The sequence below is a fragment of the Naegleria lovaniensis genome (genome assembly GCF_003324165.1).
Source record: "Naegleria lovaniensis strain ATCC 30569 chromosome Unknown tig015, whole genome shotgun sequence".
Lineage (NCBI taxonomy): Eukaryota > Heterolobosea > Eutetramitea > Acrasida > Naegleriidae > Naegleria > Naegleria lovaniensis.
This window is the reverse complement of record NW_025407837.1, coordinates 158,615-186,333: the sequence shown is the minus strand read 5'-3', so window position 1 is coordinate 186,333 and position 27,719 is coordinate 158,615. Positions and strand designations below refer to the sequence as shown.

The 27,719-nt window shown below is 37.0% G+C and overlaps 20 protein-coding genes across 20 annotated transcripts; 9 read left to right on the top strand and 11 right to left on the bottom strand.

Annotated features, from left to right (window-relative positions):
* Window positions 1-121: 121 nt before the first annotated feature.
* Window positions 122-822, bottom strand: C9374_002274 (uncharacterized protein; the record flags this gene model as incomplete). Its single annotated transcript, XM_044691674.1, has 2 exons — window positions 122-543; window positions 702-822. The coding sequence occupies 2 exons, from the start codon at window positions 820-822 to the stop codon at window positions 122-124; spliced, it is 543 nt and encodes a 180-aa protein (XP_044550522.1).
* Window positions 823-978: 156 nt separating this feature from the next.
* Window positions 979-2,289, bottom strand: C9374_002273 (uncharacterized protein; the record flags this gene model as incomplete). The annotated part of the gene is made up of 1 exon (XM_044691673.1): window positions 979-2,289. One exon carries the CDS (start codon window positions 2,287-2,289, stop codon window positions 979-981), a length of 1,311 nt encoding a protein of 436 aa, XP_044550521.1.
* A 341-nt stretch (window positions 2,290-2,630) lies between these two features.
* On the top strand, window positions 2,631-3,419 carry C9374_002272 (uncharacterized protein; the record flags this gene model as incomplete). The annotated part of the gene is made up of 1 exon (XM_044691672.1): window positions 2,631-3,419. One exon carries the CDS (start codon window positions 2,631-2,633, stop codon window positions 3,417-3,419), a length of 789 nt encoding a protein of 262 aa, XP_044550520.1.
* A 97-nt stretch (window positions 3,420-3,516) lies between these two features.
* C9374_002271 (uncharacterized protein) lies at window positions 3,517-4,821 on the top strand (the record flags this gene model as incomplete). The annotated part of the gene is made up of 3 exons (XM_044691671.1): window positions 3,517-4,008; window positions 4,078-4,302; window positions 4,351-4,821. The coding sequence occupies 3 exons, from the start codon at window positions 3,517-3,519 to the stop codon at window positions 4,819-4,821; spliced, it is 1,188 nt and encodes a 395-aa protein (XP_044550519.1).
* A 57-nt stretch (window positions 4,822-4,878) lies between these two features.
* Window positions 4,879-5,283, bottom strand: C9374_002270 (uncharacterized protein; the record flags this gene model as incomplete). Its single annotated transcript, XM_044691670.1, has 1 exon — window positions 4,879-5,283. The coding sequence occupies one exon, from the start codon at window positions 5,281-5,283 to the stop codon at window positions 4,879-4,881; it is 405 nt and encodes a 134-aa protein (XP_044550518.1).
* A 342-nt stretch (window positions 5,284-5,625) lies between these two features.
* Window positions 5,626-6,195, top strand: C9374_002269 (uncharacterized protein; the record flags this gene model as incomplete). The annotated part of the gene is made up of 1 exon (XM_044691668.1): window positions 5,626-6,195. The coding sequence occupies one exon, from the start codon at window positions 5,626-5,628 to the stop codon at window positions 6,193-6,195; it is 570 nt and encodes a 189-aa protein (XP_044550517.1).
* Window positions 6,196-6,452: 257 nt separating this feature from the next.
* Window positions 6,453-7,990, bottom strand: C9374_002268 (uncharacterized protein; the record flags this gene model as incomplete). The annotated part of the gene is made up of 2 exons (XM_044691667.1): window positions 6,453-7,487; window positions 7,733-7,990. 2 exons carry the CDS (start codon window positions 7,988-7,990, stop codon window positions 6,453-6,455), a joined length of 1,293 nt encoding a protein of 430 aa, XP_044550516.1.
* A 320-nt stretch (window positions 7,991-8,310) lies between these two features.
* C9374_002267 (uncharacterized protein) lies at window positions 8,311-9,381 on the top strand (the record flags this gene model as incomplete). Its single annotated transcript, XM_044691666.1, has 1 exon — window positions 8,311-9,381. The coding sequence occupies one exon, from the start codon at window positions 8,311-8,313 to the stop codon at window positions 9,379-9,381; it is 1,071 nt and encodes a 356-aa protein (XP_044550515.1).
* A 158-nt stretch (window positions 9,382-9,539) lies between these two features.
* Window positions 9,540-10,268, top strand: C9374_002266 (uncharacterized protein; the record flags this gene model as incomplete). The annotated part of the gene is made up of 1 exon (XM_044691665.1): window positions 9,540-10,268. One exon carries the CDS (start codon window positions 9,540-9,542, stop codon window positions 10,266-10,268), a length of 729 nt encoding a protein of 242 aa, XP_044550514.1.
* A 1-nt stretch (window position 10,269) lies between these two features.
* C9374_002265 (uncharacterized protein) lies at window positions 10,270-12,162 on the bottom strand (the record flags this gene model as incomplete). The annotated part of the gene is made up of 1 exon (XM_044691664.1): window positions 10,270-12,162. The coding sequence occupies one exon, from the start codon at window positions 12,160-12,162 to the stop codon at window positions 10,270-10,272; it is 1,893 nt and encodes a 630-aa protein (XP_044550513.1).
* A 122-nt stretch (window positions 12,163-12,284) lies between these two features.
* Window positions 12,285-13,297, bottom strand: C9374_002264 (uncharacterized protein; the record flags this gene model as incomplete). The annotated part of the gene is made up of 2 exons (XM_044691663.1): window positions 12,285-13,004; window positions 13,091-13,297. 2 exons carry the CDS (start codon window positions 13,295-13,297, stop codon window positions 12,285-12,287), a joined length of 927 nt encoding a protein of 308 aa, XP_044550512.1.
* Window positions 13,298-13,425: 128 nt separating this feature from the next.
* C9374_002263 (uncharacterized protein) lies at window positions 13,426-15,630 on the bottom strand (the record flags this gene model as incomplete). The annotated part of the gene is made up of 1 exon (XM_044691662.1): window positions 13,426-15,630. One exon carries the CDS (start codon window positions 15,628-15,630, stop codon window positions 13,426-13,428), a length of 2,205 nt encoding a protein of 734 aa, XP_044550511.1.
* Window positions 15,631-16,241: 611 nt separating this feature from the next.
* Window positions 16,242-16,916, bottom strand: C9374_002262 (uncharacterized protein; the record flags this gene model as incomplete). The annotated part of the gene is made up of 1 exon (XM_044691661.1): window positions 16,242-16,916. The coding sequence occupies one exon, from the start codon at window positions 16,914-16,916 to the stop codon at window positions 16,242-16,244; it is 675 nt and encodes a 224-aa protein (XP_044550510.1).
* A 696-nt stretch (window positions 16,917-17,612) lies between these two features.
* C9374_002261 (uncharacterized protein) lies at window positions 17,613-18,767 on the top strand (the record flags this gene model as incomplete). The annotated part of the gene is made up of 5 exons (XM_044691660.1): window positions 17,613-17,663; window positions 17,740-17,787; window positions 17,837-17,893; window positions 17,941-18,009; window positions 18,054-18,767. The coding sequence occupies 5 exons, from the start codon at window positions 17,613-17,615 to the stop codon at window positions 18,765-18,767; spliced, it is 939 nt and encodes a 312-aa protein (XP_044550509.1).
* Window positions 18,768-20,543: 1,776 nt separating this feature from the next.
* Window positions 20,544-21,110, top strand: C9374_002260 (uncharacterized protein; the record flags this gene model as incomplete). The annotated part of the gene is made up of 2 exons (XM_044691659.1): window positions 20,544-20,819; window positions 20,871-21,110. The coding sequence occupies 2 exons, from the start codon at window positions 20,544-20,546 to the stop codon at window positions 21,108-21,110; spliced, it is 516 nt and encodes a 171-aa protein (XP_044550508.1).
* Window positions 21,111-21,232: 122 nt separating this feature from the next.
* C9374_002259 (uncharacterized protein) lies at window positions 21,233-22,945 on the bottom strand (the record flags this gene model as incomplete). The annotated part of the gene is made up of 1 exon (XM_044691657.1): window positions 21,233-22,945. One exon carries the CDS (start codon window positions 22,943-22,945, stop codon window positions 21,233-21,235), a length of 1,713 nt encoding a protein of 570 aa, XP_044550507.1.
* Window positions 22,946-23,067: 122 nt separating this feature from the next.
* C9374_002258 (uncharacterized protein) lies at window positions 23,068-24,270 on the top strand (the record flags this gene model as incomplete). Its single annotated transcript, XM_044691656.1, has 1 exon — window positions 23,068-24,270. The coding sequence occupies one exon, from the start codon at window positions 23,068-23,070 to the stop codon at window positions 24,268-24,270; it is 1,203 nt and encodes a 400-aa protein (XP_044550506.1).
* A 23-nt stretch (window positions 24,271-24,293) lies between these two features.
* Window positions 24,294-25,418, top strand: C9374_002257 (uncharacterized protein; the record flags this gene model as incomplete). The annotated part of the gene is made up of 1 exon (XM_044691655.1): window positions 24,294-25,418. One exon carries the CDS (start codon window positions 24,294-24,296, stop codon window positions 25,416-25,418), a length of 1,125 nt encoding a protein of 374 aa, XP_044550505.1.
* A 251-nt stretch (window positions 25,419-25,669) lies between these two features.
* On the bottom strand, window positions 25,670-25,945 carry C9374_002256 (uncharacterized protein; the record flags this gene model as incomplete). The annotated part of the gene is made up of 1 exon (XM_044691654.1): window positions 25,670-25,945. The coding sequence occupies one exon, from the start codon at window positions 25,943-25,945 to the stop codon at window positions 25,670-25,672; it is 276 nt and encodes a 91-aa protein (XP_044550504.1).
* A 770-nt stretch (window positions 25,946-26,715) lies between these two features.
* On the bottom strand, window positions 26,716-27,627 carry C9374_002255 (uncharacterized protein; the record flags this gene model as incomplete). Its single annotated transcript, XM_044691653.1, has 1 exon — window positions 26,716-27,627. The coding sequence occupies one exon, from the start codon at window positions 27,625-27,627 to the stop codon at window positions 26,716-26,718; it is 912 nt and encodes a 303-aa protein (XP_044550503.1).
* Between the last annotated feature and the right edge of the window lie 92 nt (window positions 27,628-27,719).

Here is a 27,719-nt window from a genome sequence, read left to right as displayed (position 1 = left end):
GTTCAATTTGCATGCTGCTCGACACCAAAAACAAGTCGATTTGACATCACATATAAATTTAATTTGTAAATGATTACCAAGAACATCACCAAATAACCGTACATCAATGATTTCATGCTGCTTAAAATCTAAAGTATGGATCCATGGCTTCATCATTGCTTCTTGGAGGAAGTGCCAACACCATTCCTTCATACTTCTTTTCAACAATAATTTGACAAGCTAATCTAGAATTTTCATGTACAAAAGGAGCTTCTTCCAGAACTTCTGCTTCGTCCTCACTGCATTGTGGCAACTTTTGTTCATAATCTCCAGAAATAATCACATGACATCCAACACAAGCACATCCACCCATGCAAGTAGGATCGGCAGCAACTTCAACTCCTGCCCTAGTCATTGATTCTAAGAGAGTCTCTCCTGAGTATGCTTTGATTTCATGTATCTTGCCTTCTCTATCATAAATTGAAATGTTTACTACTTTTGACACGGTATTGTGTTTTTTGGAAGGCTCTCCCAAGCAAGTATGATTTATATCCTTTGCACTAACTAATTTAAAAATTGTATTTAAAATTGTGGTCAAAATTCCATTGTTAATCATATATTTTCAAAGAAATATCATCATCACAGGGTAAAAAGAAGAATTTGGGAAATTGGAAAATCATCTCTCTTGTTAACGATTCAGTCATCATTGGTCTCGAACGTACCTTGGGAACATCGGACAGAATTCCAACTATTAAATCTTGAAGTGATGAGAGAATTTGATGAACGATGATGACTGAAGGAGTGTTTCGACAATAGAGAAGCAACTTTTCTTGTTGTGTTCATTTTTTCATTAGCAATTTAAATATCTGTCATTAGAAAAAGATGAATCCACATTCAATTCAATACAAAGCTTTAATAATTAAGATGTATGGGGTTACGAATGGGAAGGATATCAAAATTAGAAGGGATTGCAAAGTGATGAATGGATGAGCAAACTTCTTACTCGTCAGTTTGTTCGCTTAGGGCAGCATATGGATTGTTGCTTTCTGTTGGTTCGCCTTCAGCTTCGTCATTGTTGGTGCGAGAAGATGAGTTTGCTCCTCCTCTCTTCTTGGTAAAACCTCCTCTAGTGCCTTGTTGAGCATATCGTCTTCCACCTCTTGGCTTTGAAGTGGCTGTTTGGAATCCAGATTCCTTGTCTTCTCCGACCTTCTTCTCTTGATGCTCCTTCTTTTCTGACCTTTCCTTTGGTTTCTTGGATGTGTAAATATCTAGGTTAGGTCCTTGCAAATCCTTTTCCTTTGGTTCCCATGCTTTACCCTCTCCGAAAAGTGATGGTTTTGCTGGTTTTTCTTGAACAGGTCTTTCTTGTCTAGTTTCTTCTCTTGGTTTTCTGTTGAATGATCCGAATGGAGATGTGTTTTCTTGTTGATTTGGTTTACGAATTGGCTTCTTTGAATTACCAAATGGATTAACGTCACCTAACTCATCACCTCCACTTCTCCAGTTATCTGATTTATCTGCAATTGATGGAGGTTGTCTTCTTTCTTCGAAATCATCTCTCTGTCTGTGTTGTCTAAATCCTCCTTCTCTATTTTGTCTAAAGTTATTGTCTCTATTACTCAAAGATACTTTGCTTGCAGTTTCAGGTGCTGCAATATCAATCTTAATTGCTCTCTCGAGAACGTTTCCTCCATTGAGTTGAAGAGCAGCCTTCAAATCCTCAACAGTATCAAATTCAACATATCCGTATCCTTTGATTTTGTGTGTTTCTTTATCCCTTGGAATAGAAACATTGATTGGATTACAATCTCCAAAGAATTCTTGTAAATCTTCTTTTGTTACATCATAGTTCAGGTTTCCAATGAAAGCAACAAATGGCTTTTCTGTTGGTAAGTCGTGTTGTGGATGTTGTTTTCTTTCTCTTCTTTCTTCACGGAATGGTGTTGATTCAAATTGTGATGTTTTTGATTTTTGTGGTGCTCCTTCAGAAAAGAAAGAAGGAGGCTTGACTTTTGATACAGTTGATCCAAGCTCGCGAGAAAGGTTGCTTTCTTGACGAGCACTGTAACCACCAAATCCACCCTTGGAGTAACCACCTTTGCTGCTATCACTGGTACTGCTGGCTCTTAATTCTTCCAAAGTGAGTCCACCTGATGAAGCTGTGGTAGTTGTTGATGTTGTTGTTGGTTCTTCACCTTCCATTTCTTCGGCCCAATTTATGGTTTCGCCGTGAGTTGGAGTGGTAAGGAAAGTGTTCAGGTCAAGAGTAACTCCCTTGCTAGACTTCTTTTGACTCTTCTTGGTCATTGTTAAATGATGTTAATGATGATGATAATGAATATGCTGTTGGAAAGATTCGTATTTTTTTCAACAATTTTTTTGTTGGTGTGTTCTTTATTTACAACAACAAGTTGCAAAACCATAACTTAATCATATTATAAAGGCTCCACTTCCTGATTGAAGTGCTCACTGTTGCTGTTGTCAATATGCGGACACTAACAGAATATAGCTCTTCTGGTTGTTGGATGCCATTGGGATATTGTAAAGTGAATTTATTATTAGTTCATCATAAAAAAATTCATCCTCTCTTTGCTTGATCGTCATCATCACAGCCAAATATTTATTGATCGTCATCACAACAACAAGAAATGGCCCAAACTCCTGAACAAGCAATTGAGCAATTTTTACTTTTGGGTAAATCAGTGAAGGGAAAAGCCGCAGTAAATCTCATTCAACAGGCAATTAATCATCCAAACACTTTTGTCTTTTCTGAAATGTTAGATCTGAAAGGAATCAAAGAGCTTGACGGAAGCGAAAATCAAGCAGATTTCAATACATTAAAGCTCTTTGCTTTTGGAACATATAGTGATTACAAATTAAACCCAAGCAGCTACTTCCCTCTCAGCGAAAAGAATTTGAACAAACTCAAACAACTTTCAATTGTTACTCTCGCTTCCAAGAACCGTTTACTCAAGTACGAAGATTTAATGAAGGATTTAGATATATCAAACGTGAGAGAGTTGGAAGATCTTTTGATCGACTGCATGTATCAAGGTTTATTAGAAGGTAAACTGGACCAAAAGTACAAGTGTATGGAAGTGTATGAAACGATTGGTAGAGACATTAAATTGGAGGATATTGACCAAATGATTTCAATTCTCAAGAACTGGGTTGTCTCAGGAAAAGAGATGCTCAAGGGAATTGATGCTAACATTGATTTTGCCAATACTCAGTTCAAAACCCACAACGAAAACAAGAAGAAATTCGAACAACAAATCGCTCAAATTGAAGAGTCGATCAAGGCTTCATTGGAAGAAGACACATCTTCTGCTGGTGCCATGATGGGAATGATGTCAATGATGGGAATGTTAGGTGGAGCAAGAATGGGTGCAGGCGCTGGAGGTGCTGGAGGTTCTCGTACAAGAAAGAATAGATAAACGCGTCTCTCGAAGTTAAGTGTTTGTAATTATGCATAAAAGTGAATCGATTCATGAAGGCTGGCTGGGCATTCAAACAACATTTCACAAATAAAAAATGGCTTCCTTCAGCTTTGGATCGGCATCCTCATCGCAACAGCCCAAGCCTGGAGGTTTTACCTTTGGAAATCCTCAGCAGCCAGCAACAGGTTCTTCCACTGGTTTCTCATTCGGAACATCAACAGCTCCAACAACAACAACAACAACTGGAGGATTTAACTTTGGAAGCACACCAGCTAACCAACCTACAGCAACCGGTACAACAGGCTTTAATTTTGGGACAACAGGAACAACCACTGCACCAACAACAACAACTGCTTCTACAGGTTTTAATTTCGGAAACACACAGCCAACAACTACTGCCACAGGATTTAATTTTTCTCAGCCATCATTATCAACTGCAGGTGTCACGGGAGGATTTCCAACACACCAACCAAATGTGATGGGATTTAATTTAATTTCTCAATCTTATAACAACATTGATACTATGGTAAAAACCATTGAAGCACGATATAAACCATCTAATGACAATCCGAATTGCAAATTTTTAGTATGTTGAACGATGAACGAATTTATTTTGATTAATTATTATTTTGGCCATGGCTTGCACTAAAATCAGCACTTCTTTTACAACGTTGTTGAAGAAGCTAAACAACCAATGACGCTTGAAGCTATCAAGAGATACTATGCAAGGTCTATTAGTCCAGAGGATTTGAGGCTTGCAATTGAGAAAAATCCTGATCCTGCTCGAATGGTTCCTGTACCAGCAAGATCATTTGATGACATTGTAAAAAGAGTGGAACATCAAAAGAAGCGAATTGAATTGATGAATGAAATGTTGAAGGTTAGTTGAAAAGAATTTTTTGTAATTAATCACGAAATTACCTTGTAGTATCTTGATAACAAAATGAGCGAACATAAGCGAAAGCATGAAGTTGATGTAGTTAGTCAAATAGACGACATCAAACAAAGACATGCAGACCTTTCTCACAGAATTCTCAAAATTCAGAGCAAGCTTGAGGTTTTGACACAATCAGGAATTGGTATCAGGAACGAGGACATTTCACTTCGAAATAAATTGAATACCTTGCAGAGAGAATTGCATAAGCCAAACCAATACAGAGGAAGATTGAACGAGCTGGCACCACAAGTCAATTATTACTTGCAGCAATCCAACCTACTTTTGAACACGGGAAATGTGGTTGACGACCAAACAAAAGAAAATGTAAAAGACTTTTTAGAACAGCAGACAAATGGACTGAATCATTTGCTATCTATTCTAAAGAAAGATATCAAAGATATCAATTATATCAAACAACAAGTTTCTACAGATAAGCAAAAAAATCGCTCAATAAATTTCTGAATTCGCTAATAGTACGAAATAAATGTTATCCTTTCAATGTTATTAATTCTAGTTGTATTACATTGGAATTTTTCCGCTTTCTCTCAAAACTTTCAATCTATCTTTCACTCCTTTGACAGTGTATCCTTTTTCTAACAAGTCAAAATAAAAAGAAACATCTCTCTGACGATGTGCTCGGACTGATGGCTCCAAATTCAAATGCTTTGCTGCGTCCTGGTCAGCTTCAACTGCTAATCGAATTACACGCTCCACAAACATTTTTCGTTTTTCCTCTTTTTTCATGGCTCCGTTACTCACTGGGCCTGGTGTTCCATCAGTGTAGGACCAATCAGGTAAATCATGAAGAGCTCCACTTTCATTACCGCTTCTTCCGAGACCTCGTGCTTGATAAAATTTTTGTGCCATTCGTTGGCATTGATTGAGTTTGATGATTGTTCGAGATGTTCCCTTCAAGAATTGCATTTTTTTTGTTTTTCTTTCAACAAAATTATTTTGTGGAGAATGATGATAACACCACTAGAATCCATGTCCACCACATCAATGCCCAAGCTATTGGTTCGTTTCGTTTGTTCAACCTCATGGCTCATGATATTTTGTTGAAGTATTCAATTTTCATCATAAAAAAAGCGGCATGAAATTGTAATACACAACCAGACGAGGCTTGGAATGGAAAAAATTCAGCCAGTCCTGATTGGGAAAATCATTAAAAAAAATATTAACCACACAGTAAGTTTCCACGCTCCATCTCTCTTGATGAACCAACAATATTTTCGTCTTCGTGATTAAATCCAAATTTATTTAGAAATGAGCAAGACAATTAATCTTGTTTTCAAGGACGTTATTCGTAGAAGAAACAAGCAAGCCTTGGCTTTGGTGCCAAAGGAACTCCAAGATGCCTATCTTGAACACTGGGGCAAGTGGACCCACGATAACGTTCCAACACCAGACCAAACGATCGACAAGGAATGGATTGCCAAGAAATACAACATCTCCACTAAACCTGTTCCAGCTAATGCTTCTCACGTAAAGTTTGCTTCACCTTTCGGTAATGCCGAAGAGAAGCGTATGAATTCTCTCATCACATACGAAAAAGAGTTGCAAAGAGTTTTCAAAATCCAAGATGAAGGCCATAACCTTCTTGACGTTCACCCTGTCTTCACAGCAAGAAAGTACAGTGTTTGGGCCTATTCATTGTTCTTCTTGTTGGTTCCAATCGGCATCTTTGTTGCCATCTTCAACCAAAATCCAATCTACAATGCTCTCTTTGCTGGTACTGTATGGGCTCAAAAGAAGACTGATAAGAAGCCATGGGATAGCGTTGAAGTTGAAACAACCTTTGATAAGCAATCTAACCTCATTGTCAAAAGAATCTAAATTTTGGAAACGAATACAACTTTCGTTTTGAACATCCTGAATACAGAATTGTACTTTCCACACACTCATGGGACATCAATAAAATGACGCTGTTGGGTCCTTAGTCTTAAAACACAAATCTTAGTCCAGTTTTGCAATGTTACTGATCTTCCACCATTTAAGCTTGTGTTTTTTTCAAATCGTATCTTGTTTAATAAAATTAAGCAACGTTTTAAATCGAGTACAGTGGTGTATACAAAATTCCCTTTTTACATCATTTACTTGAGCAAAGCTTGAACTCCTGACTTTTCTTCGAGTAATTCCTTAACTGAAGCTGTGATTCTGTCTTGAGAGAATTGGTCAATCTTCAAATCCTTCACAATTTCATATTTACCACCTCCTGGACAAATGACTGGATATGACGTGTAAACACCAGGCTTAATACCATAAGAGCCATCCGAAGGAACAGCCATACTGACCCATTCACCTGGAACTGGTGTACCCAAAGCCCAATCACGCATATGCTTAATAGCTGCGTCAGCAGCGGAGGCAGCAGATGAACTACCACGAACATTAATGATAGCAGCACCACGTTGTTGAACAGTTGGAATAAACTCCTTTTCAACCCAAGTCTTGTCAACCTTAGACAAAACTGGAACATTATCAACCAAAGCATTGGAAAGATCTGGATATTGAGTGGCAGAGTGATTACCCCAAATAGCAAACTTTGACAATGAACGAACTGGCACGTTCAATTTGAGAGCAACTTGAGCCAAGGCACGGTCATGATCCAAACGAGTCATTGCAGAGAATTGCTTTGGATCAATATTTGAAGCGTTAGAAGCAGCAATGAGAGCATTGGTATTGGCTGGATTTCCTACAACCAAAGTCAAATTGTTGCTCTTTGCATGTTTACCGAGAGCCTTTCCTTGAGTTTGGAAGATCTTGGCATTCTCTAACAACAAATCCTTTCTTTCCATACCCTTGCTACGAGGCTTAGCGCCAACCAATAATGTGTATTCGACATCTTTAAAACCTTCAGCCAAATCACTTGTAACTGTAATTCCTCTCAACAATGGGAAAGCACAATCTTGAAGTTCCATTTGGACTCCTTCAACGAGTTTCATAGAGTCTGGAATATCGATGAGTACGAGGTGAACAGGTTGGTCCTTGCCAAGCATCTCTCCGCTGGCAATTCGAGGAATGAGAGAGTAGGCAATTTGGCCTGCAGCTCCGGTAACAGCAACACGAACAACTGGCTTCTTGGCCATATATCCAACATCTTGAACACCACTATAGGCTAATTTGCTTCCCTATTATTGTAAGTTCGTGAATGTTATTGTTGTATTGATATTATCAACACATCCACCATAAGAATATTATTGACATTGAGTTTCAAATTGATTGGATCGAAGAATAATCATCACGAATATGAAAATTGTCCGTCATCATATTAATATTCCAAAACAACAACAATCCATCATCATTAGATTGGTACAATAATAACGCAATGAAGTAAACTACGGAACGAATGTTCATCACTGGACATAATACCTACAACTTTAGAAGCTAGTCTCATCAAATATGAAAAATCTTCCTCGTTCTTGATGGTGGAAGAAAGAAAAGCCAATTCCTTGGTAACTTCATATTCGTTGGCTTGTTTGGTCAATATGGAGGCAATGGATTCTTCCAAAGCGGATTGTCTTCCATCAACATCATCAGCATAAAAACGCTTTTGGGTTGCTGTATTCAAGAGGGATGTTGTGAATTTTTGATTGGAAGTCTTCAACAAGCGGGTGCAAGTCTTGCTCAACATTTTTTTTGGCTCTTTACAAAAAGCTTTAAAAATCGTGCGCAACAGGAAAAACACGGCTTCATGTCTTACGAAATTAAGAGTGACACACAGTGGTTTAACCCGAGCCAAAATACTCCAGCGAGTTTGTTGGCGAGTTGGCGAGGGTCAACGGTTCTTGATGCATCATTTGAGTGCTTTTGTTTATGTACTTTATTGCACAACAACTCTTGCCTCAATTCCAACCGAGAGGGTGTATGTATTATATATAATTTATTTTAATTCAAAGAAGTTAATTGTTGGGCTTGAGAAGATGATGAAACGAACGAAAACTCAACAAAAAAATGATTTACATGATGAGCGCTCAACCAAGCAACATTGAAAATATCTCATTACATCCAATCATAGATTTACAAATCATCACTACAAATTCTCCAATTCATCATCAACAAAATAGTCATTATGACTTGCAAGAATATAATGAATTATTTCAAAAGTTCAAACTTCATATGAGATCACCTACTCGGAAAGCCTTTTCTTTGAAATTTGAACTGGTCCATGAGCTTGTAGATTTTACTGATGATGAAAGACCAGTCGATGTACGAGTTTCAACAAGTGTAAATTGTATTATTATCATTACCATGATGAACAGAATTAGATTTGTGGATTTGGTAACTAAAAAATTTATTGGTAGATTTGACTTGAGCTCACTGCCTAATTGTTTAGAAATAGAGAAAAATTACAATGGAATGAATGATGCATTGTTGCTCAGTTGTGAAAATGGGATGGTGCTCAAATATGATCTCGCACGTTTGTTCAAATGGAGTTTGGTTAATGAAAATTGTGAAGAATGTGATCATTGTAAACCCATTTGGTGTTGCGAAGGATTTGGTTATCCTTTTGGAATAGCAATTCGAGAGGAGTTTGCCGAAAATTTACATGCCTTACAACGACGGATATACGTTTGTGATTATACCGGAAAGAGAATAGATGTTTTAAACGCAGTAACTGGAGAGAGAATTTTACGTATTGACGAAAACTTGTTAGGTAGTCCTATTGATCGACCATCAGGTATTATTTTCAATCATTTACAAGAAATGATTGTCACTGACTATGAAAATTTCATTCATGTCATTAAGAAAAATAGTAAGGATGAATATCAATGTTCTATTCTTTCTCTACCGTTCACAACAAAAAGTCCTCTTGGGATTACATTTGATCGAATGTCAAATCATGTTCTCGTTGCAGACCAATTTCAACACTGCATTTATGTGATTAATGAGAACAAGGAGTTTGTAAAACGATTTGGAGATGATACTCTGTTCAATGAGCCCTTTAGCTTATGCATTGATGAGACGACTGGTGAATTGTATGTGACTGTGTATGCAATGTACAAGATCATGATTTATAGGTGAACGACTTGACATGTTTTAGTCGTATTGGTCACCAATAGCTCGTGCTAGTATGAGTTCGATCTTCAGAAGGTTCGTAACAGAACCAACCTATTTAAACGTGATGATGTTGCGTTAATAAGATGAACAAATTCACATAAAAATTTGAAGCAAATAAAAAAATGTCGAATCATCAAGAGGACGACTCTATCACGCCATCAACTCCTCATTATGCCACCAAATTTTCTTCTCTATCGGGATTTGGATTGAAAATCCTTGGAAAATATGGCTTTAAAACCGGTGAAGGATTGGGAAGAAAAGGGGAAGGTATCAAGTCTCATGTAACCGCCACGAAAAAGTTTCACGAAAGTGGAATGGGTATTGGTGCTGATAAAGAAAAAAAGCCTAATTATTGGTGGGAGAATGCATATAATGAAAAATTAATCTCAATTAAAGAAAAGAAGAGAAAAAGCTCATCATCTTCCGATAGTGATTCAACATCCTCAGATTCTTCCGATGACGAAGATAAAAAAACAAAGAACGCGAAAAAATCGAAGCAGAACGAAGCAGAGAAAACATCTAAAGATAGTGACAGTAGCAGCGACTCATCTTGTAGTGACCAGGATGAAAAGAAAGAAAAGAAGAAGCATTGCAAAGTTGAAGGGTCTTCAGTTCTCGATCCAGAGTTCTTTAAAGAATGTGAAGGCAGAACTTTGAAAAAATACCGACAAGTCGGAAAGGAATCTCGGGCAAAGAAACATGAAGAAGATTTAATTCAAAAACTGAAAGAAGCCAAAGAGAAAATGGAAGCAATGAGCAATCAGCGAAAGTTTAAACAAGTTGTGACAGAGAAACGAAAAATCCAACAAAAGAAGATCAAAATTGGTCAATATCGCGACGGTGACGAGTAATTTATGCAATGTTGGAGAATGTGTGCTGTTTGAGAGAAATTCTCTCAGCACCTTGTTCCTGATAATCGCTCAATTTCATCCAATAGGAATCATTTTCTGAGCTATCGATAAGTAATGAGCGACCACCTTTCCATGCAGATGTATCAAAGTTGCTTTCATGAATGATTCTAATTTCTGATTCAACAGGAGAAACTTTTCTAACCTCGCTTTCTATTCGTTCATTAAATCCCTTAAATAAAGTATTCCCTCCACAAATGAATATATTTTGAATCATGGCTTCGCGTTGCGTAGCATTGAATTCTTGAAGAGTGTTTTCAATGATTTCTGAGACTCCAATTTGATCCTTGTTGGCCATGTGTGGTTGGAATATTATTTCTGGTATTCTGATTCTTTCTACGGTCAACCTTATTCCTGTATTGTCCAAAGGATCAGATGTATTTCTTTTGTATTGTTTTACAAAATGATCTTGTATGTAATCTGTTTTCTTTTCTCCAAAATATTTCAGTTCTGTTTGCTGAATTAATTTTTTCAAGTCATCTACTTGTCCTGAAACTTTTTTAACTAGTTTCGAGTCAACAACATCCTCTTTTGTTGATGACTTTTTCTTTTTCTTCTTCTTTTTAGTTTTTTGTAATCCATCGTACAAGCTCCAATCTTCAAATGTTTCATCTTCGGCGTCGTGAATTTCAGCAGCAATTTTTGATTTTTGGCGTTGTACTGAAGCAGCTGATCTCTTACTTTTTAGAGTATGATCCTTTGTCTGGGACGAAAGAGTGAATTGCATCTTTTGCAGTTTAAAGTGAAGTTGTTGTAGTTCGTTTCGTTTTTCAGCAAGCCACTTTTCACAAGCACTCAAAGTTTTGAATTCAGGTATTTGCGGCTCTGAAGAGTTGTTTGAAGAAGTGTCTGAAGCGTTAGTAGAGAGAGAATCTCTTGCTGTCATGAAAGAGTCGTATTGTTGCTTATTATTGAAAACTCGAACAGTGTGACCATCATAATATTCTTGATTTTCTGCCATCAACTGCAGTTCTTGAATGTAATCTTGAGAAAGATAGCAATACTTTTCCTTCAGAAATTCTGCCTTGGCAACAGAAAGTGAAGGAATTCCAAGAGCATCATATATAGGGATGAAATATTTGGTAGGTTCTGTACTTGGATATTTCAATTGCATTGTTTTTAACATCAGATCGGTTGCATGAAAACCTCCAATGTTTAGTCTCTTACAAGAATTCCATTGAGTGACACCATCTACAATAGGAATGATATGAGTGGAATGAAACCCAGACCTAATGACAAATGAATTAATGCAATCCATAGCAATATTGTTTTCAGAAAGAGTTTGCTTTAAACTCAGCAAAGCATCAATTGAAAGATTAATAGATGGTATTCCATAGCTTTCAAATAATATTTCAAGTGTGGATTGACGAGAAAACCCAGGATTTAAAATTGGTTCGGTAAACACCAATGGCACTTCCGTTAATGAAACGTTCTTTGACGATGCCAATCCTAGCTTATAAAATACATAATCCATCACTTGTTCGAAATAATCAAAATTTGTAACAATATCATTATCAAAAGGTGATTTTGCACCGTATCGTAAATAATCAAATGGATGCAAATCATTTCCAACAAGATATCCGCCATTTTGTAATACTAATTTATCGTCATCAGAAACGAAATCAAGATTCTTCACTTCGTTAGCCTTTAATTTAGCACAGAGAGGACGGAAGCTGATCATTGGATTCTCTTCGGAGGACCATCCTGCCCTACACCGATAACTTCCGTTATCTATGATAATTCCAAGAGGCGTTTCATCATTCTTCGGAACACTATGAATTTTATCTATGGTATGAGAATTTTCGTCCTCTTCAACCGTTTCAAAATATGTATTCATCATCATCAAACGATCCACAACTATTGCAGAGGATAATGTGAAAGAGAATGTATGAAGCTATTTTTTTTGATTAAATAATTTTTAATAATGCCAAATTCAAATTTAATTTCAATTGAAAAACATTAAAGTCTGTCAAAGGCATCCGAAGAACGAGAGGTAACTGCTGCACTCGTATGTCTTCTGTTCTTGGTTTGAGATTTCGTTCTTCCAATATAGTCATCATATTCTTCATCACTTTCACTTTCTTGCTTGGAATGTTCATAATGATTTAACCTCTCTTGACTGGAATTGTGAGGATGATCGTGTCCATCCTCACCGTGTGGAAGATGGCCATGATCGTGTCCATAATGTGCATGCTTGGGAATATGTTGAGCCTTCTCCAAATAAATCGACACAGAATGTCCAGCATGTAAAAAGTGAGTTCCCTTATCCACAATAATATAGAAATGAATCAATACTTCAATAATTTCAACACTCAATACTTGTTCCAAAGTGGCCTTTCTCTTTGCAAATTCTTCTGGATTCTTCTCTCGTTCTTCAACCTCATGATTATATTCTCTTACAATGAACACAATATGTGTAATGGCAGTCATAATCGAAAAGATGAAATAGATCAAGTAAATGAGAGACTCCATCCAATTGATCCACGTTTGGAGAGGTTTCTTTCTTACAATGGAAATTAATTCTCGAAAATATCTTTCAATGAACAGTAAAATCAAAACTGCCATGAACATGTAGGAAATAATTTTAAAAGAAAGACTTAATTGCTTTTCTCTTTCGGAGAGATGCAAAGCTTCACCTCCAAAGATGTTATTAGCTTGGACATAGGTAATGGAGAAGAACTGTTTTTTGTGTGTTCGAAGGAGAGAATGTGTGTGTCAATAGTATCGTTGACGTTTGTACATGAATGTTAAATTGACTTGCATACCTTCAGAATGGAATAGATACACATCTTGAGTCTTCTATTTCCGATGGTTTTACTTGAAAACTTCTTCCAATACTTCTTAAACTTGGTCCATGGAGTCTCTTTTTGACGGTTGGCAGGATGATGATTTTCTACATCCACGTTGTAATAGTCAGTGGAAGGAGATGTATTGGAATCAACAATACCAGCGTGATGATGAGTGTGAGACATTGTTTTTGTGCACAAGCACCATAACGGTTTTTGGTTTTACAGTATACTACAACTTACGCCAAAGAAAATGATGGCTACGCTCTCCAACCAATCAGAAAACACTGCCGGATCGAAAAAAATTTGAGAGCTTATTTTTTCTGTGAACAACAGCACACGACCAATTTTTCGATCCCACACATCGTTCTTCGTGTATTTCTTTGCTTTCTTCGTCGAGCCAGAGCATGTGCAGGTTCAACTCTCTTGGCCTTTGCAACAGGTATCAACATGCCTTCTGTTCTCTCTGTTTCGTCTTCCAAATATTGATTCAAATTACTTCCTTCAGGCACAACAACCCGATTCAAGGTTGAAATGGTGTAGTGTTGGTAGTCTTTAGGTACGGTCACACATTGGTCCGAACAGCTATGATTTTCAAATACAGTTGTGTCTTCCTCTCGATAACAAAGTTGTTGAAGAATAGATTCATCATCGTTCACCTTCACAGTGTAATCGGAAGCAATTTCCTGCTTTCTCTTTTCCTTGAATCTCTTTGGCTGGCAAAGCATGAACGTGTTTGGAAGAACAGTGGAAAGAAAAAGTATTCTCAACTTTCGGAACAAAACCTGAGCCAATAGCTTTCCTTTTTGGCCAAGTTTAATGGTAGAACGAACACCGGTAGGTATTGGTTTCTTACAAAATGTCTCCATCAATAAATCCTTGTTATCATCAACATTGTCTCCGAGAGCTGACCGAACTTTGATTCCGTTTGATGAAAAATGTTCAAGATAGTCTCTAGTATTGGACAAAATATAATCATAATAGGAATAGGGAGTGCCACCACCTTTGCTTGATGCTCCTTCTATTGATTCCTTCTCTTCAAGATGATTGCTTTCGAATGCTTGAGTTTCAAATTGCTTTACATTTCTGACTCTTCGCTTGAGAGCTAAAAAATGTTTCGCTAAGATATGAGCATACCAACATTTACCTTGGAATCCTTGAGCAGCAGCAACATAAATATTCCAAAACAACGATAATGATTCCGAAATGACTTGATCCGATGCATTCTTGTCAATATTATTCAACAAGCATTTCAATGCGTCCCACAACATTTGTGTTTGTTCCTTCTCGAAAAACGGAGACATCACTCCAACATTGTTCAGAAGAATGTTGCATGTGTTTCCATGAAGAAACATACGAACATCATTCCATTCTTCGTCTTCAACTTTCTGTAAGCCTTCAAGTCCCTTGATTTTAATAACAGCATCCCAAAACTTGTCTTTCTCCTTAACACCACTCAATGTTATTCTCAAAACATTTTCACACAGTCGTTCCTTTGCATGAAGGACGCAAATAATAATATTGCATGCAGGTAGTCCAAGAATACAGCCCAATGAATCCTCTGTTCTGGGTTTGTGGTTTTTGCAACATATTGGACTACATGTGTCGCAGTATGGGCACCACGATCCTTGTTTCACTCCAGGACAGACCACACCTAACGCTTTCAAATCCATCGTTAAAAACACATCAATGGAGCAATGATTCGATTCGATTGTTATTCCGTGCTTCCGAATAATCTCAATTTCCTTTCGGAAATGATCTGCCACATGAATGAATTCACTCTCATCTCCAGACCAAATTGCAAGTGGAACGCATATAGCTCGAGATTGACCTGTTCCGAAGCATTTGCTATTGATCACAGTAATGGTCAAAGTAGTCAGTTTTGAATTGGCAGCATAATCAAGGTTCAATGCAACAATTAAATCCTTGTTATCGATTTGATCCTCTTTACAAAGTTGTATCTGCTTTTTCTTCATAAAACCAATCCACTTCTTGTGCTGCAACACATAACAACATACAGTGGGGAGAATTGAGTGATAAATGATTTTTCGATCTCCATCTAATTCTTTAACCTTTACATTAAATATGTCAGTGCAGATTAAGTCTGTCGTTGATTGTGCATGCAATAAGGTAGGTGAGGGTGTTAAATTTTTGACATGTCCTTCTGTTCGAAGTTCGTCCACGGCCTTATTAGAAATCACTTTTCGGTTTTTAACAAGAACTTGCTTTAAAGTATTTTCTTTCAATTTGAAATGTCTTGCACTAGTTTTTTTCTTGTTTTGGTTATCGTTGTCATTTCTGTTACGCTTTTTATGGTTCTCTGTTTGGTGGTTCTTAATTTGAGACATCGTATTACTTTCTTTTGAGAAGAAGGTTTGTTCGTTGCATGATTCTTGTTGTTTTGACATACTATAATCCATACTATCCAACAAACCTTCCTCTTTCATACGATCTTCGTTCAGCAATCCTTCCCTCCATAACATCCCAAGAAATTCATAAATATCTTTAAATTGATCCATTTTGCAAATAATATCGTGACCTCCTAATCGTTGTAGCAGTTTTCTTTTCGCTTCGTCTTGGTTCCATAATTTGCATCACCAAAATAGTCAGTGCATTTGTAATTGAAAGAATTGGTAACAATATCATCAGTGATATGAGTTAAGCCAAGATGTTGTTTGACATCAAGGAAATATCTTGCTTTTAGCTGAGAAGAGGTCTCTTCTAAGCATATTCGGTCGTTGGAACAAACTTTCCCAACAATAGACGTTATTGGGGGAGAAGAATTGTACTGATTTATTAATCGTTGCTTCCATTTGAACTCCTTTGATGAAGAAGAATGTATTGGAAAATTTGAAACTGGTTCGCTCACTGATTCGTTTAATGATGATGATGATGCATGATTGTTGGTGATTGTTGGTGATTGTTGTCTTTGAGATTCGGATGTTGTAATGTTGTTGGTCATCAATAATGGTGATGGTGTAGGAATGAATGTCGAAGGCCATGAGTATGAAGGCCAGAATATGGGTTGATCAATGTAATCTTGCGACAATTGTTGTTGTGAATTGGGCCAATCATGGGATTGATTGGTGTTAATTTGAGACAACTCGTAATAAAATAATTTATTTCAATTTTAGAAGAAACTAAATTCATCATCATCGTCGTATTTGATCTTGGTATCGTATGACATATGCATGAACACTTCACTTGACTCTGTTTCAAGTATAAAAGAAATATTCTTAACTTGCAATAGGTATTCAGTTGTGACCACAGAATTGTCTTCCTGTGAAATGCAACTCTTGACAACTTGTCTTCCCCAATTCTCAAATAAATCCAGAACTGGTAAGGTATCTTTAAAACGATATCCAACACAGGGAACTTTGTACTTAATTCCATGCCTATAGATCATTCTGTCAGAGTGGAAAAACGTTGCTCCCTTCATATTTTGAAACATCAGTTGAAAGGTTTCTGTTTCAATACAGCCACAACTAATGGAGGTTCTTCGATGAATACCTCCCAACTTCAGCATTCTGTTAATCTTGACTCGGGCACACTTGGCAAAAAGTTGGAAAGATCTTGCGACGTAATCTTGTTCTTCTTCACAAAGGTCAAAGTAACTGTAGTTCAGAGGTTCAATTCGTGGTAAACCATGCTCAATGATGATATCTTTGAAATCGTAAGAGCTAGTTTCTTCTCTGCGTTGTTGTTGGATTTGTGTTGTGATGGGATCGGCTTCATTGTTGTTGTTGTTGTTGTTTGGAGCATCGAACATCATTGCATCGCCTTCATCTATGACAATCTCGTACATATTGGTTGTTGCTGTAGATTGGAGTTGTTTGATTAGAATCGTCATAATGATTCAGCCAAAATGTTGCTATTGTAAAACTTACGTTATTGTGTGCTGTAATCTTCTAACATAAAATTGATACGTATATTGATGTTTACGTCAAGAGTTCAATGTTGATTGTCTTGTCAAACCTACGTGTGTTGTTTTGTTTCGATGATGAAAAAGGGCCACACAAAAATGCGGCACCAGAGACATTTTATATTTTTTTTTGTTGTAATTTGCTGTGAGCCAAATCATCATTTTCTTGGCCGCGAGCTGGCCCAAGCGACCGTGGTAAGTTGTAGTGCAAACTACGCCTGAGCGTAAAGTGCAAAAACTGACGAAGAAAAAATTCGGCTCGTTTTAGTAAGTCCCGGAGTCAAAAAAAATGGAGTGATTGGTCTGTGGTGTTGTTTTCTGCTTCTCACACAAAAAAACATAGCAAGACTGGCCAGCGAAAGTGAACTCCGGGCTTCAGGGACACGATTTATGTCCCTCGAAAAAAAAAAAGTTTCTGTAGAGAACCGGCTTAACGCTGGCAAAGAAAAATCTTGAAATTGAAGCTTCCAAGTTCACTGTTCTGTCAATAGAGAGCCCAGCGACAGGAGTTGGCGACCAAATCCATCCAGCAACCCGCTCTGTTGGCTTGTCTTGCTATGCACCAACAACACACACAACATGGAAGCTGAATTAGTGGTCATTGAAGAGGGCACTGTGCCTCTATACTGTGTAAGTAATTGATTATTACCACAACAACAACATCATCAAACAACAATTTCAACACCTACACTAATCTTTACCTCAGCTTGGTGTTTCTGATTGTGATTCGAGTTGCGAAACAAATACTAATCACGTAAGTACTAGTGAATATCGTTCACCTTGTATTGATCTCAATTATCAAGGCCAATGAATCACCAGCATTGGATAGCCAATCCACAACGAACCAGAGTACGAACAATGTAAGTATTATGTTTGTCCAGTATTCAGCAGTAACATATTTCACAAGATTCCTTCATCATCAAGCATCGAAATGAACCCTTCTCACCCATCATCACCAGTAATGACTACCTCTACAGTATGTTTCAAATTTGTTACAATGTGTTTGCTTAACTTGTTCAGGAATGGATCTTCACAGACGAAACTATATCATTTCCACCTTGCTGTCTGTTGTCTAGCACAAGCAGCTTCTCTGGTATTGTTGATGAGACACAATGTACGATAACACCAAACACCAAATGTGATGATGACAATATTTCCCAACAGAGCAAAAAACGAAAATCAAGAACCACAGATGAAGCTGCTGAAGACACTCATAAGGAATATCAATTCACTTTAGAGAAAGGACTGTTTGAATTTGTACCAAAATATAATTCCTTTAAAGAAGTACCAGATGAGAAGAAACAAATTTATGGAATTATATGGGAACAGTTCGCCAAATGTGCAAGAAATATTATTTATCAACATCTACAGATGAGATGTTCAAACTCCATCAGCCATGAAACGGTTGGATGTTGCAACCCAAACGTGTTTTATCTTGCTCTGAGGGGAACAAACGCTAAATATTACCAATGGTATCAAGACATTTTGTGGAATGGCCTAAAGAAGAGACAGAAGTGCATTCAATTCAGATTTACTGACAGTGTTCCTCCTTTAGACAAATGCAAGCATTGGTCTGAGTTGGAAATTACTCACTCACGTCTTACACGTAAATTCGGAAAGAAGATTACGAAACACAAGATGAAAATTGTATACATTTCTCTCACATGTAATGTGGAAACTAATCAAGTGTGGACATCGTTCAAGTTTGACAAAGAATTCGAGTTTGTACAATAAAACAATTGAATTCAATCCTCAATACACTCTAAATCACAAAAAATGTCATCAAATTGAAACTTTTTATCACCGTCCACAAACCAAACCACATCTAACAACAACTTTTTTGAAGGTCAATCATATGGACTTTCAAATCAAAATCACCACACATGGTGTTCCTCTCCATTATCTTCTTTCAATGTGCAATCACCGTCATCTACCGGTTTCAGTAGCATTAATCCCGGCTCTTTTGATTCACCAAGAACATCACACCATCTTTCGAAAGAATTTATGAAGATCTGATACAACCAAACCAATCCAATTCAATGAGCTATCAGAATATCCCTATTCAATATGGAGGATGTGAACATTTATTTCAAAATCATCAATCCTATTATCCACAATCTTCTCATAATTTCTCCACAATCCAACATAACCTTGACAATCCGAACACATTATCATCTCAACCTTCACAACATGAAACCAATCAAACCAACATTCAAACACACAACAAAATACAACAATTACTTGTCGATAAGCTAGCTTCACTCGCATAAAACAAAAGCGAGGAGGTCCACCGAGCACAGAAAACAAATTGAAAATAATTAATAATATTATTGATAATACTGATCTCAATTTCTCTCAGTTAAGCTCCAAGGAGATGCTGTTATTAAATTAAAGAACAAGAGTTTTTGCTTTTTGTTGTAATTTAATTTTTCAAGTTGACATTAATTTTCACTCCAAAAAAAATGCCTTCACCAAAAGATGAGGTCGAGTATTTTAAATCACACACCTAAACTACGATTACACAGCAACAACGTGGAACAACTTTGATGTAACTTAGATACCAAGTGATCAGTACAAAAGATGGATTTTTATCGTGTAACGAGAAACTTGTTGAACGGTGTAATGACGGTGAATGTGAGTATTATCATCAACAATCAACCAATCCTTGAATAACGAAAGGCTGAAGAGAATTGCTTTCGAAACTTTAGTAACTGGCTTTGGTACAATAGGTGTGGTCATAATCAGGAGGAGGTTCACTTTTAATGAACGAACGTCAGCACTACTGAATAAAACTTTACAAGATTCTGAACCAATCCCGGAGTTTCTGCATTTCGTTGTCAAAAAATTTTTGCCTTTTTGAGTCGAATTTTTTCGCTGGCAGTTTTCTTATGGCGTAGTTTGTGGTGCAAGAGAAATCGCGTTACCAATGTGTCTCGATGGTTTTGGCAGAGGCAATGAACGTGTAGCCTTGTAAATTCACTCAAGATTATGAAAGGTTACGAAAACCACAACGTTTTCATATTGTGCGAGCGGAGGAACGTTTTGAAAATGACAAAAGGGATTATTTCAGCCATCAAAATGAAAGAAATTGATTGGATAGAATGATGTTCAAAACATCTGCAACACGAATGTTTCGTTATTGTGTTGCTTGGGCTCTAAAAACAAACGGAAAGGAAAAAGTAACGATGGTTCCATCTGCATGTGTCGAAATATGTAGTAGTAGCCTTGACATTCTGAAACTCTTGAACATGACCTAATGCTGTTTTCCTCAAAACATTAGAGCCTTAATTCAAAGTTACAAATAAATTCGTTTTACAACCGAAAAAAAAGAAACACGCCGTGTGAGAATCCAATAATTGGCCCTTTTCAACAAGAATTCTCATTTTCAACTAAAAAACAAATGATACAGCAAGGAGCTAGCGAGCCTTTGCAGAACTCCAAATTTCAGCCCAACACATACAACGACCTTTCAACTTCCGATTGCGTTTCAGTGAGAATCAAAGATGAAGTATGTATTCTAAAATCGTTGAAAACAAACTGAATGGAAGAATAGGATGCTACTATATTGGTTTTGTCTTGAGCAGAGATGATAAGATACAAAAGATTCGACTTTTTTGTAAAGTTGTGGATGGATTTCGAGTTTTTGGGTTTGGTGGAAAAGGTTTAAATTTAAATAATACTTTACAGGAAGCTGGTATCGATGGCTCAGGTTTTATATATGCTTACTCTGATCCAGATCCCAATGTTGAATTAACGTCAAAGATGTGTATTCTTGTGAGGTGTAATGTAGGTATTTTATTATTTGTTGGTCTATTAATTATCGAATAATTCAAAAAGGTTGCCAACGATGTTTACTTTATGATGAGTAAAACAACTCCCATGCACAAAATGATGGATGCTTATTGTCAAAGATTGGGATTTCCTTCAAAGGAGGAAGTAAAATTGGGATATCTGTCCCATGGAATAAGGCATGTGTTTCAAATTGGAGAGCGAACCATTCTTGGAGAAGACACTCCTGAGGTGCTTCAATTGTGTGATGGAGACACTATTGATTTTTATCCATTTTGTCAATTTTAGGGATACACAAGTTGTAATAATTGAGAGAGTTGGTTTTATGTTGTTGAAAGTCAGTGGCCTGTTGACCTTACTCAATGAAAATACTATTGACCTTATTTGTAGATGCATATTAACTATCTTACTTAAAAGAAGTTATATTTAACAACGTCAACGTTGTGTAAAGTCTTTTTCACGTGATGTTCTACTCGATATTGAATTTCAATTTGTCCACATTCCACATTTTGCAATTTCACAACTTCCTTAATGGTTGATGAACGTTTCATAATTAATTGTCCATTTCCATTAAACTTTCCCGTATCATGCCCACACTGTACAATTAAATCATGCAATGGAATTTCAACTTTTCCTAAAAATTCATGTTCAAAGATATCGTCATGATCATACAATCGAATGCTCACCACCGAACGATTCATACCAGTTGAAATATTTTGATCAAATGGATCCACTGGACTCGAGAACATTAACTGAAATTGTTCATTCCAAACAGGATTTGATGAATTCTTAATAACACTTGAAGTCTTTTTGTGATTTCCAACTTCAACAACAGCATAGACATTGGAGTGATCCTTGAATCCATTTCCACTATTCTTAATTTTAGAACCTCTAAATAAGATGAGATTAAACACATAGGGAAATTGAGGTACATTCTCCAATAATTGTTGAGTACTTGTTAATGAAGGACAATTTCCATAATGAATGGATAAAGGTCTACTACCATTACTACAGGGAGTTGTTCCTGAACTATGAGATGATGAAAGTGTACCTAAGCTATGAGTAGAAAATCCAGAACTTGAAGATTGCTCACGTGATAATGAGTGTTGAGTACTACTACTACTCAATATTGGAGGAATACTTTCCATACTCGATCGAGAATGAGAATTTGAGGTGTTTGTCGTCATCATTCCATTGATCAAAGGATTCGTGTCATACAGACTCTCATTGGGAGTGGATTTTCTTCGAGAATCAAGAGTTTTGGAATGTGTCTGAATGGTTGGAGGAATCATCATGTTCGAGGCTATCAATATACTTGAAGGAGAGACTAATTCTCGAATCATTGAGTGATTATTTTCATTAAATAATAATGAATTGGAGGATTGAGTGATGAGGGGAGACATGACATTCCTGTTTGGTTTTGGTGGTGTATTGGTATAAAGTGGAGATCGATAGACACCTTTCATTCGATCCAAATCTTGTTTGGTCATTTCTGAAATTTTACTCACAAAAGTTGTTCCACCAACACACGTGGGAGAATTCAAAGGTTCTTTTTGAATGGGTTGAGGAGATTCAGCATCGTTTGCTGATGTGAATGAGAATAAATGTCCAAGTAGAGACTTTTTCTTTCCTCTTGATTGAGGTGTTGTTGTTGTTGTTGTGGAATGGAGTGATGATAGATTTTCTTTTGAAGTCATGGAGCAGCCAAGAGTAGCGTTGGATAAGTTCTTTGATGCATCACTAGAACCCAAAGATTGAATGGAGTCTTTCATCTTTTTGATTTCATCTCGTTGTTTTTTCAAGTGTGGATATTTCGAGGTGGTTCGTTTCTTCTTTTTTGTTGTGGAATGTTGTTGTTGTTGATTTTCTTTATTCTCTTCTTCATCTTCGGAGGAGGAAGAATGATAATAATCTTGTTGACCATGGTCTTGTGTTCGTTTTTTGGAAGAGGTACAAGCAATATTACTCGCGGATTTGTTGGATTTTGATGGAGATCCAAAGAAGAGATTATAAAAGAAGGAACCATTGGATGAAGTATTGTCAGAGGTGGTGGTGGTGGAACCTTCATCGGTGGTGCTTGGAGGATTGGCTTTACGCTTCTTGAGAGCTCTGATGAATTCCATGAGTGACGAGTTTTTTTAGAATTTAAATTTTTAAAAAACGTAACGGCTAGAAATTTGACAAGTGGCATTCGAGCGGCAATCCACCACACCAAATAATTTGACTCAATTGAAGAACTGCAAAAATGACATGTATCGCACCAACAGCAGATCATGGCGCAAGAGTTGTTTTGTTGGAGAGCCTTCTTCACGAAGAAACCGAATCCGCACCCTCTCATCATGAATTAATTAAATTTTTAAAACAATCCTTTCAAAGAGAAGCAACCCAAGTTCTCCGAAAATACTACTATTGGGATCTCGTCAAAAACAAGCCATCGAGTTTTCTTGAAATTCCAACAGAATTTCATTCCGATTATGACATTGTCTTTACAGCTGTTCAAAGAATACCTTCTCATTTAACGCTCGTTAAAGACAGAGAAATTGTAATGCGATGTATGACATCTTCCGAAAATCAGTGTTTGTCACTCTATAGTTTTTTGGGTACTGAATTCAAGCTCGATGTCGAGATTGCGAGTATTGCTTTGAAAATTTGCCTAAATGATTACAAATCCATGGCATCTTCACTACGATCCAATGCTGATCTTGCACTGCAAGTAGTGAGACAAAACGGTTTACTACTCGAACTTGTTCACAAAACATGTCGAATGAAAAATAGAATGGTACAAATCACCGCTCTTGAACAAAATGGAATGGCTCTTCAATTTTTGAGTCATGAATTGAAAAATACCTATGAATTGGCATTGACAGCAGTCACACAAAATGGAGCAGCCATTCAATTTATTTCTCGAGAGTTGAAAAAACGAGATGAAATTATTACAGCAGCATTAAACTCAAACACAAGGGCCTATTATTACTTGCATCCTACCTTGCGGTTGAAATATGCTGAAGAACGTGGAGATTTAACTTATCCCTATGACGATATTTTCATACGGCAACGTAAAATTCCGTATATTGTCTGTAACGATCGACCATGTCAAGTAGTGAGAAAAACTTATAGCAGATGGTTTAAAAAGTGTCATATTGACTGTAAGGACATTTTTACAGGTGAAACACTTACATTGAATTACTTAACACCACAATCAATTGTTCACATTCCATTCATTTGGACATTTGAATATTTTGTGGAATATATTGAGGGAGACGAAGTGGTATTAACACAAAGAAAAACCTTACAGGTCGTTTCAAAGAAATTGAGTTCTTTATTCGAGAACAGCAACTCTCAGCTTTTCAACGAGTTAACCGTCAAGAATGAATCAAGTAACAAGATTGTGAAAATTGTGAAATCTATGGGTATAGAACGAGTGGTTGATGTGTTGATGGATGGGTAAACCAAGTTTGAAAACAGAAAAAAATGAAAAGAGTCTTGTGTGATGAAAGTGAATCCAAGAATCTTGATGCAACAAGTGATGATGACTTGACGAGGCATCACGATGAAATTAAAAAGAGAAAAATTAGTATCGAGTTATCATCGGCTCTAGAACATGATTCAAATCCAGTGAAAGTACTTTTAATTGATTTTGTAATGAACAAGTGTGGAGAACTACGATCATCGGAAGCCAGCAAGTTAATCGAAAACAATAATATAGGAATTGGACGTTTAAAGCACAAATTGATGAATCAACGACTTGAGGCATTCTCCTTACAATTCAATCTCATAAACACAATTGAAAAGTTATACAGTCCTCTCGAGATCAAAATTTCAAACAATCACCATTGTATTTTGATTTGTGATTTTGATGTATGTGCCATACGTGTTTATGACTTGAAAACGTTAGAGTTCCAATCATTGTTACCGTTTGCACCGAATTATTTCTGTATTGAGGAGGATTACAATGGGCGTGGAAACGATGCTCTTGTTTTACCAGTTGATGACACACGAGTTCACAAATATGATTTGAGAGCATTATTTCGTCACTGCTCAGAGACAAGTTCCAACTGCAACCCTATTTGGCAAACAGAACCAATACATGGTGTCACAGGAGTGGCTATTTTGGTGAATTCACAAACCAGGACGGAAAATCAAGTCTTTGTTTGTGACACCTTGTTACATTGTATTCACATATTTCGCTCAAGTTCAGGAGATTTTATTAGAAAAATTAATGTGAATCATCCAACAAGTATTGCGTTCACATTGAATGGAGACTTGATCGTTTCTGAGGCATTCATAGCTCAAAAGGTATCCATTATGAGCAGAAACGCAGAAAACGACTGGGTTGTTATCAAACAAATGGGAGAAAAGAAAAGCCACACACTAGGTGAATTCTTTTTCCCAGTGTCTGTCATGTGTGACAAGGTAACCAACAATTTCCTTGTGGTCGACTGTCTAAACAATCGTATTCAAGTATTTTCACAAAATGGAGTTTTTATCAAATGTTACGACCAACTTAATAAGCCAAGTTCTGCTTGCATGAATCAAAGAACTGGAGAATTATTTGTATGTGACACTGGAAGTCAAAGAGTAGTGATTTTCAAATAACCATCCTTCACAAGAGAGCAAGTATTTGAAGTATTTTTATTTTTCGCAAATGTTATTGATGTACAACTTAGGTTGTGAAATATGCTTGATATATATTTCACTCTTAGATGGATGTTGTTGATTCAATTTTCTCTATTTACAGGTTTCTATCGAGTATTAGATCTGATGAATAGAATTCTATTGTTGTTACAACTCTCAGCAGAGGCTTTCCAATACGAGAGACGAGATATCTCACTGCTTTTTGAGATTCATTACATAGTTCTCAATTGATTGATCATTTGAGCAGATGCAACATCAACGCTAGCCAATTGCATGGATTCGTGTTGACTTCTTGCTACAGTGGCAGCTACGCATCCCCGCAAGGCTCTCAAATCATTGTTCATTCGATTGAGAGCTGCTTGTCTTGGACTGTTTGGAGTCGTGCCCACAGTATTGTTAGTACTTCGTTGTGAGGAAGCGACTTGAGCTCTTAAATCATTCATATCCGAACGAATTCTTGCTAATTCTTGAATGTGTTGAGAAGGCATGTTATTGGAGGATGTTATGTGTGGAAAGAATTGTAGGCTAAAGAGTTGTATGGAAGGAAGGTTTGTTTGGCTCTCGAGTGTAGTACCCTTGTGTTGAGACTCGGTTTTTTTTTGTGTTCAGTGTAGTCGAGTTGTGCGCGAGTTTTTTGTAGTCTTGACTCGTGACAAGTGGTGTATTTGGAGATAAACGGAGAGTCAGTTAGTTGAGACAGTTATTGAGGGTGAGAGAACAAGCGAGAGAATCAAAGAGCGTTTCGATCAGAGAGTGGTTTGTCTCTCAAATTTAAGGAGAGAGATTGAGTGTGAAAGCGTTTTAGTGCAGTTGTGACAGAGTGAAAATGACCTGCATCTGTGCCTGTTCGTTGAAGAGTCGTTTGTGAAAAACAAGTTTTCTCGTATTTCAGTAACGCATCTCCTTCTTTGTATGAGGTTAGCCTGAATAATGCTCATTGAAACTATGAAGCAATGGAAGGCCGTATGTCAAAATGTCTGTCCAGCAGAAAAGGTTGTTGTTGTAAGGATCTGTTCAACCATATCAAAAGCAGTGTCATGTTGCAGAATTAGTCTTCAGCCAATGTCATTCGGAACTTCACTCTGCTAGAAACGAGGTCAAGGCTTAAACGTTTGTTTTGGTTAAAATACCGAATTCGTACCACAACAGAAAGTGTCACAAGTTAAAACTGCACAGGAAGAAACATAAAATTAATGAAAGTACGGTTACAATCTTGTTGTTTAAATAGTGAGGTGGTTGAAGGTAAATACCGTACATGTTAATTTTCTTCAGGAAAGTCAGCCTCCCAGTCATCTTCGTTTTGTAAAGGCGTCTTACTTTTCGGTGTTTGTGAGCTGGAAAAGGAGTTTTCTGCTGATGATGTGATAAAATGGTCATCTTCTTCGTCGTTAAGTTCGTCTTCGTCTTTCAACTCCATTCCTTCCATGGCGTCATAAATATCGTCCTCCCCATCTTCTTCAACTTCCTCCTCTTCGTCACTCTCTTCGTTATTTTGCAATTCTTGCACCTCTCCTTTTTCAGTCGAGTTGTCGCCCAAAATCAACTCTCCTGTAGTTAAATCATAAAATCTTTTCGTATTATTGCTAAGGCCTTGAGAATTTTCCTCATTGACCGAGTATTCAATTGTCCATTCTGCATGCTCCATTTCCTGTAACTGTAAATCCACAAATTCTTGCTCTCCTTCGTAACTTTCGATGAGAGCGTCCTCTAAATAGCCTCCTTCAGAATTGGCCAATAAAGGCTTTCCTCCAACTACTTCACTGTTGTCCTGATTTTGCTCTTCATCCTCTTCCCCAAAAACTTCATTGCATTTGCAGTTACTACTTTCGCTTAACGCCATGTTATTGGTTGCACCAATGACCCGGTTTCCCGACTTTTTACTCAATGACGAGGGATTCAATGAGTGTCCAAAGAATCTACTCTTTCCGAATGTTCTACCGTTCTTTAACTGTTGCAATCGAGCTTCCAATGTATTTAAATACGCTCCCGATTCGGAATCTGGGATTGACCATTGAACAGGTTCCATCTGTGTTGATATATTAATTTGATCATTGGTATTTTGATCAGAAGTGTTGCTGTTATTTAAATACTTTTCCTTGGCTTGTTCCGAGAAGAACGGATCATCCAAATCAGAGTCAAAAAAGTCTTCCTTGATGTTTGGTTGCAACATTTTTTAAATGTTTCTTCCTTTCAAAGCAGAAAATCATGATGAGTTAGGGTAATAATAATGCTTCTTGCCTTTCGTTTTACTCTCTGCTGAGG